Here is an 8,074-nt window from a genome sequence, read left to right as displayed (position 1 = left end):
TCTACTGGTTTTGGAAAGCTCGCCAGGGTCTTAACCCGAAGCACAGCATTTGGGAGAATGTATACAGACCACAACTCCTGTGGGACTTAGAATGGTACAAACTCGACGCCCACCTGCACCCCCAGCATCAGGCCAACGACTATCACGATCCCATTATTAGAAAACGTCCTACTGTTCACGAGCCTCTGACCTACCTTTAACCAAACATTTTTACCTTGTCCTAAAACACAAGAAGCGACACAGAAGACCTGGGTTTCCTCCTTCCCTCTGTGCGCGCGCGCGTGCGTGTGTGTGTGTCTGCGCCTGCCTGTCGGCGGGGGGGACACATGGGGATGTGCGGGCTGGGTACCAGTGACAAGCAAAGGAAGGTCGGCAGACCCATGACTGCACGTGTAGACAGTAGGCACAGTCCCACGAGCTGCATGAAGGCTGCCAGGGAAGGCCTCGGCTCACTGCCGCGACTTCAGGGAACCACCGTGAGCAGGTGCGTCAGGAAGACCGCAGCACACCCTCCCGCGCAGCGCACACGGCCCAGGCAGTGCCCACCTTCACACTCTCAACCATCCTGAACCTATGGCCCCGTGTCTTCATTTCGCACCGTCCGCTTATTTCTTAACCAGAGGAAGGCTCTTTCTCTGCCTGTCACCAGATCCCTGCTAAGCGGACCGCCAGTCCTGCTCACAAACGAGCCGAGCGTATTCTGTCCCAGTTTTACTGAGGCGTACTTCCTTACCGCGTCATCTGTCCGGTGAGAGCGTACCGCTCGCTCAGTGGCGTGTAGCGTGTCCATCCACGTGTGCGACACTACCGCGGTCCGCTTTAGAGCGTCTGCACCGCCTCAAGAAGGACCCTGCGAACTCCCGTCCCCGCTACCCTGCCCGGTCTCGCCCACTGCCTGGGGAACCACTCACCTGCCCTGGACTTGCGTACGAGCGGAATCATAGGGCACGTGGCCTTCGGCGTCTGGCTTTCTCACACACAACACACGGTTTTCAAGGCTCACCCACGTATGCAGCACTTGAGAAATGCAAAGCCCATCACCCTCAGCACAAAACAGGGCCTCTCCCCGCCCCCAGTTAAGACCAGGGGAGCACCTCATGGTATTGCCCAAGGTCCCGTCACAACAGCCATGCTTCTCCCCAAAAGAGCCAGACGGGAAGGGAGTCTGCCAGCCAGACCGAACAGCACATCACAGGGCAGCAAGGACAGAAGGGGCCAGCTCAAGGGCCAGGACAGCAGACCCAGGTGACAGGGGAACTTCCCTCTGGTTAATCAATGTACTCCATCGTACGCTTTCAAAAGGGTGAATTTTATGGTACATAAATTACATCTCAATAAAACTGTTATAAAAATAAATAGGCTGCTGGAGCCTGATCACCTTCGCAGTATTACGACCAAACATAAACACCCGAACACGATCAAGCCGGTGGATCTAACAGTCACTTTACAGGAAATCGCCCATACTGAAGACCACGGTCAACACCCCTGCAAGGGTACAGCCAGCAAGATCCAGACCCTGGGAAACCCTGTAGATCCAATGACCTCATTTCTTCAATAAATACAGAAGGAGGGATAAAAGGTGGGGTATATGGATTTAAAATCTCCCACTAACACCCTCTCAAAAAATAAATAAACATTAAAAAAATTGCTTAAAAAAATAAAGGTGGCACCTGGGGGGGGGGGGGGGTGGTGGGAGGCTCAGTCAGTTAAGCGCCTGACTTCAGCTCAGGTTATGATCTCAAAGCTCATGGGTTCGAGCCCCGGGTCGGGCTCTGTGCTGACAGTTCAGGGCCTGGAGCCTGCTTCGGATTCTGTGACTCCCTCCCTCTCTCTCCCTCTCTCTCTCTCTCTCTGCCCCTCCCCTGCTCATGCTCTCTGTCTCTCAAAAAGACAAACGTTAAAAAAATCGTTGAAATCTCCCACTAACACAAAGGGTAAATGAGGGATGTGCTGTTTGGCATACACAGGGGAGTAGAAACATCCACAGATAACTTCCCAGTGCGACCTACCGCTCAGACAAGCTTTGAGCCTGTAAGGCTCAAATAAGCCTGTAAGAAGCAAGGCTTTTTTCCTTTTTTGCCCAATAAAGACTTGGAACCAGCAACACCGGCTAATCCCCCAGGGGACAACCCTAGACGGGACGTCCAGAGGAGGTGAGAGGGATCTAGAAGGAGGCCCAGGTTGGACTCGCTCCCACAGGGCAGCTCAGCCACTCCCCCAACTCAGCCACCAGAGGGCCAGAGGACACAGCCCAGGGGGGCCACCCTTCAGCCCTCCTGCCCTCCGCTGACCGCTGAGGGCAAGCATTTCGCCTTTGTGGGTCTCGTCTGTTGATCAGCGATGGGGGACAATCCCTTCCGCCCGGCGCCAAGCACAGCAGTGGGGGTGGTGGCGGCGGCGCCTGGTTTTACAAAATGCCTTCTAACCTGTGGACAGCACAGGGTCCCCCCGGCGCCACTGCAGAATGGCTGAGAGGCTTCTGTTACCCGCCCCTCCACCTGTCCATCCGATGACCCCCCGTGGCAGAGCCCAGCCTCAAACCCAGGCTCCTCATCTCCAGTCCAAGGAGGACTTTCTTCAGAGAGGGCTGGTTTCTCAAAAGGCAGCAATGAACTTCCTCAGTCATGCTACTGAGCCAAACTGCTCTGCAGGGAAAAGAGAACGAAGGATCCGTTTACCTGAGCCCACTTCTTGTTTCGACTTTGCATCTGAATTGTAGCTATGGAGGCGAAAACTTCCTCCGCGGGCAGGTCCTCTGGGAGCCTCGTAAGGAACTGGGCTATGTGAATGAAGTCCATCTTGGTCAGGATGTCCTCAAACAGCTTCAGGATGCCCAGGGCCGTGCGGAACAGAAACTCCTCCCCGTCACGACAGAACACATCCCATATGCGACAGGCCAGGTCGAGGGGCAAAGACTTACTATATAAGGTAAAGATCCTGGAAAAAAAAAGTTTTGAGTTTTTCAGGTTTCAGATGGCACAAAGAGTGAGTTCGGAATTCAGGCCTAATTCGTTAAGAACACTCCCTGAGTCAGTGATGTTCATACTTAGACACAAGGTGCGGGGGTCGAGGCCCACATTCATTCTGAAGGCCGGTTTTATAAAAAAGCACTATCGGCTTTCATGCAGATTCTCTGTACCTTCTCTATATTGCTGACTCTGATTGCACCCATTCAACAAGTATTTATCGAGAATCGACGATGTGCTTACTCTGTGGTAGGCGCTGGACCCAAGGTTAAGAGCTTAGAGTCTCAGGCAAATCGAAACAGTCAACAGAACCCTGTAACCAGTGTAGGCATGTGCACGTTACTTCTCAAGAGTGCTGTGTACTTTCTCCCCCTGGGAGTCTGTGAAGGAACAAAGCAAACTCTTCCACGAGAAACCGATCTTGTACTTAACGGAAACCATCAGGTGAAAAAGTGAAGCGCACAGGCACTCTCTTAAAATACGGTGACAATTACCATCCAAACTACCCAACAAATACCATCTTGGGTGACCAACTGCATCCTCGGGTTTAAGCATTTCTAACCCGGAAAGTGCCCGTGTCACAAAGCGAGGCGAATCCAAAGAGACACAGGCCAAACGGATTGTCTGTGAACCCACCCTCCTCCCTCAGCCGGGAGACGCAGCCTGGGTGCCATCCCCAGGACGTCTGCTGACCCCCAGGACCAGCCAGATGCTCCCTCTGACCCTGGGGCTTATAACTCGTGTTTGCCCTGCTGCTCCCCACAGAGACGCTCAAGAGCAGGGACCCTGGCCAATTCCCTCCAGGCGAGCATGTGGCACAGCACCCGGCCGTCTCTGCCGAGTAGGTAAGTGAGTCGGCACTCCGCCAATCTGCTCTAGTGTCCCAGACGTTAGCGGCTCTCGCCACCTCCTCCCCAGCAGCAGTGTTCATCAGAAGTGGGGATTCTCGGGGCGCCCGGGTGGCTCAGTTAAGTGCCCGACTTCGGCTCAGGTCATGAACTCAGGGTTCATGAGTTCGAGCCCCACTCTAGGCTCCGAATTCTCTCTCTCTCTCCCCCTTTCTCCCTGCCCCTCGCTCACTCTTGCTCTCGCTCTCTCTCAACAATTTAAAAAATGTGACAAAGAAGTGGGGCTTCTCAGTGGCTGGGGCACGTCCCCTGTCCCTCCCGGAGAATCGCCCGTCCACGGTTTCAGTTTTCCCGTAGTGCCCGTGCCAGCTCTACACACACAGGGCCCGTGAAGGCACCGGGGCTCCAGTGTTGGACTCAGACTACGGCGCTGCCCTGGTCAGAGAGTAACATCCAGCCTCCAACAGCAGGACTCTGCTTCCTATGATAGATGCCACCGCAAGTTTGTGCCATCCTGGCAAACGCGCTCACGAGGCTCCCGCGCACGGGCTCTCCTGTCTGCAGTGAACTCCAAACTCTCACGTGGCAGCGTGCTCAGCCCCAGAAACAGCCTTTCCCCCAGAGCCCAGAGGAACACTTTAGGCAGTCCGGGCGTGCATGCAAAAGAGCATGCTAATTAAGACCCCAAAATATCCAAGGCTACCAAACTCTAACAAGAGTTTTAAGGAAGGCATAACAATTTAGATTTCATTCGGCCCAGACGATGGAACAGGCAGACAAGTGTCACAGGAAGGCCCTACCTCATACAAACCACAAGAGCTAAGTTTAAACTGAGGACCTACTATGTGCCGGGCACTACAGCAGGCACATCACAAGCACCCCCCACTCAACAGCCAGAACCACCCCGGGAGACGGGTTCCGTTAGCTCATTTGACCACAGGGAACTGAGTCCCAGGTCCTGCCACCGGTAAGTGACAGAGCCAGGCTGCGAACCGGACTCCAAAGCCCATGCCCGAAACGACTGGACTGCTTGCTCTACACGGTACCGGGCGAGACACTGTTGAAACCTGGCTGTTAATCTATCTATCTGGTTATTTATTTTTAAAGATTTCATTCTTAAGTAATCTCTATGCCCAATGTGGGACTAAAAGCCCACAACCCTGACATCATCCACGGACTGAGCCAGCTGGGTGCCCCAGGACACTTTGTTTTTTAAAGTCACAACAAGACTTAAGCCTGAATTGTTAACATCTCAAAAACGGAAAACCATTTTATCATTCGGTCAAGAAAACACAGTTAAAGAAAGATCCAAGAGACTTTTTTACGTTTATTTATTTATTGTTAGTAATCTCTATAGAGATTAATCTACAGAGATCAAGACCACACGTTCCATCGACGGAGCCAGCCAGGCGCCCCACTTTTTTTTTAAGTTTATTTATTCATGAGATCCAAGAGATTTTTTTGTTTCTAGTCTGAATCTAGAGAACATTCTCAGTTCTACCTACAAAATGCACATTATTAACGCTATAAAAAAAAGTGCAGAACTGACCTCCTCCAAGATACTCTCTCACCTGCCAGTTCATTCCTGGAAAGCAAACCCGTGACATCTTAAAAGCAGCGTCTTAATAAAAAATTATCGGAAAACAGACAAAGCAACAGGCAAAGAGCAGAGTAACAACGAAAAAAATGCGTGTGACGTGACCTCCCTGGGTTCAGATTCACGTGTGCATCTCCACAAACTACTTTAGCCGTCCTGAGCTTTGTAAAAGTAAACATCTGAATGATCAAGAACGCCACGGCCAGTACCCGCCACACACCCCTGCTGAGGCCTCGCGTCCATCCATACCAGGCTCTTCCGCTGCTGCATGCGGAAACTGCCCACACCCGAGCCCTTCTGACGCTGAGCAGATCGGTCCGTCCGTGAAGGTAAGTACCTCTGAGCCTACTGCTAAACGCTAATCTCTGTGTTTTGGTGACGAGGCTACGTGGCATCAGACAAAGGGACAAAGTTCCCCGCCCTCTGGGGATAAAGGGGATAAAGTACCCAGCGTGTCAGACGCTGAACAAACACAAGCAGGGGTAGGAGACACGGACTGCCGGCCTGGATGTGCACACACGTGTGAATGCACACACACACTTCTCAACGGGATGGACGAGGAAGCGGCGTGTCCATAAAGCCCTGAAAAAGAGGCCACAAGCCAAGGGAGGTCTGGACGGTGTCCAGCCAAAGGAAGGTGTCTCCAGATGTGAGGAAGGAGTGAACCTGGCACAGTCGAGGAGGAACAAGGAGGTCGCTGGGCCGAAGGCAAAAAGAGCAAAGGAGAGAGTTCCACGGAGAAGCCCGTGCAGACCCGGGCCCAGCACGGGCGGGCCTTACTGGCGGCTACGAGGTCTTTGGGTTTTATTCTACGTGCAAGGCAAAACCGGCAGAGGGTCTGACCTGACGAGGCCCCTGTCCACGGTGCTGAGACGTGCCCGTCGCGGACACGGGCCTCCCTGGGCAGCCGCTGAAACCACCCAGGCGAGGTCAGAGGAGGCAGGCCGCAGTGGAGGCAGCCAAAGCGGAGGAACTCTGGTCTCCGCGGTGGATAAATGCAACAGAGGAGTCAAGGACGCTGGGTTTCAGCCGTGCAACCTGAAGGATGGAGCTGTCGCTTAAGGAGACGTGGGGTCTCTGGCTGCGTCATCAACGTCAAGAGGTGAGTGTGAGGACACGCGGTCTGAGTGTCAGACGTCCAAGTGGCCAAATGATTTCATCCTTTATTTAGGACCTGGAGTTCAGGAGGGCTCTGGGCTGGCGACAGTCGGTGCAGAGATGGTACCAAACAGAGGCAGCATCCCAGCACCAGACAGGGAAGAATGACAAACGTTGAACTGATCCCCGACACATTCCCATGTAGGAAAGTGAGCTGAGTCACACTGCACATCATTCACCGTTTTATGTGCAGACACAGAATCATCAGGGCCCCGAACGTCACACCTTAAATAAAATGCTCCTTTTAAAGACAACATTTTGTAAATCCCCTCTCACTCTTAGAAGGCCGTTTCCGGGACCGTGGGCTTGGCCTGGTTTCTTGACCGGTGCTGGCGCTGAGACCCGTATCTTTCCCAATAGCCACCAACCTCGGCCCGCAGAGTCTCGGGGACGGCACGGTCCGGGCCCAAAGCCACGCACTCCTTCATCACACTCAGCCCCGAGATGGCCCCCTGGTCTGCCCTGCGCCTCCCCTGAGCCTGGTGGACTCTGAGGCTTTCAGCAACCAGGGCTCGGCCCCTCGCCCCTCAAGCCCAGGGTCGCGTGGCTCCGTCCCCTCGGGCTCCAGGGCAGACACCTCTGTCCGCTCACCCTCTTCCCACCCCTCCTGCAGGAGCACGGCTCCCACGGAGAGGGGCCTCGTGCCAGTGTCAACCGCCTGCTCCACCAAGACCACTTCTGACCCCACACTCGCAGACACTTGCCTGGATCTGAAACCATACTTAGCTTCCAACACCTACTGTGAGTAAGACGCTCAAACGGTCCTCCCGCTTGCCTCTCAGCAGAGGGCGTTTAAGCAGGCACCGCTCACGCAGCTCAAGAGCGCACGCGCTCAGCTCCCGCTCCACCAGGCTCTGCCCTGGCCCCACAGCGGGGTCGGGGTCAGGGTCGGGGTCGGAGCAGCAGGAACAAGGGGGCTGCTGTTTGCACTGGGCCCTCCCGCCCTTCCCGTCTCCAGCCTTTCGTGGGCTCTCACTGTGCCCAGTGCGCTCGGCTTCCTCCTGCTCCAATCCTGCACCGACCCGGGAGGGCACGAGGGACAGGGCCCCGAGGCCTGCCCAGGATGGCTGCAGGGTTCTCCCCATGGTAGCAGGAGAGCATTCAAGGCTTCTTCTCCTCTGGACCACCGAGTATGATGGCACTTTATACCAAAAATGGTAACTTCAGGGGCGCCTGGGTGGCTCAGTCGGTTAAGTGTCCGACTCTGGATTTTGGCTCAGGTCGGGGTCTCACAGTTCATGAGATCGAGCCCCAAGTCAGGCTCTGCCCTGACAGCAGGGAGCCTGCTTGGGATTCTTTCTTTCTCTCTCTCTCTCTCTCTCAAAATAAACTTACAAAAAAACGATTAACTTCAGGTATAAATTCAACGAACGCAAATTAACGTTATTTCTGTGTTGCTGAACTAAACAAGTGGCTGCAGGCTTATAAAGGACACCAAACACAGCTTCTGTGCATCCGTCTCCCCCATGATGTGCGGAAGGAACAGGCCAGCTTCCGAGGCCTCC

The 8,074-nt window shown here is 54.3% G+C and overlaps 1 protein-coding gene across 12 annotated transcripts in view; it reads right to left on the bottom strand.

Moving 5' to 3' along the window:
• LOC106982728 (TBC1 domain family member 14) overlaps positions 1-8,074 on the bottom strand; it is a 210,505-nt gene that overhangs the window by 3,476 nt on the left and 198,955 nt on the right. For all 12 annotated transcript variants that reach the window (XM_053217621.1, XM_053217619.1, XM_053217620.1 and 9 more), the window contains one exon: positions 2,679-2,937. In XM_053217621.1, coding sequence (XP_053073596.1) covers positions 2,679-2,937 — 259 coding nt within the window. The remainder of the gene's footprint in view (positions 1-2,678; positions 2,938-8,074) is intronic.

Source organism: Acinonyx jubatus, chromosome B1 (assembly GCF_027475565.1).
Source record: "Acinonyx jubatus isolate Ajub_Pintada_27869175 chromosome B1, VMU_Ajub_asm_v1.0, whole genome shotgun sequence".
Classification (NCBI taxonomy): Eukaryota; Metazoa; Chordata; class Mammalia; order Carnivora; family Felidae; genus Acinonyx; species Acinonyx jubatus.
Note: the sequence above shows the minus strand (reverse complement) of the source record. Positions and strands in the feature narration are given on the sequence as shown.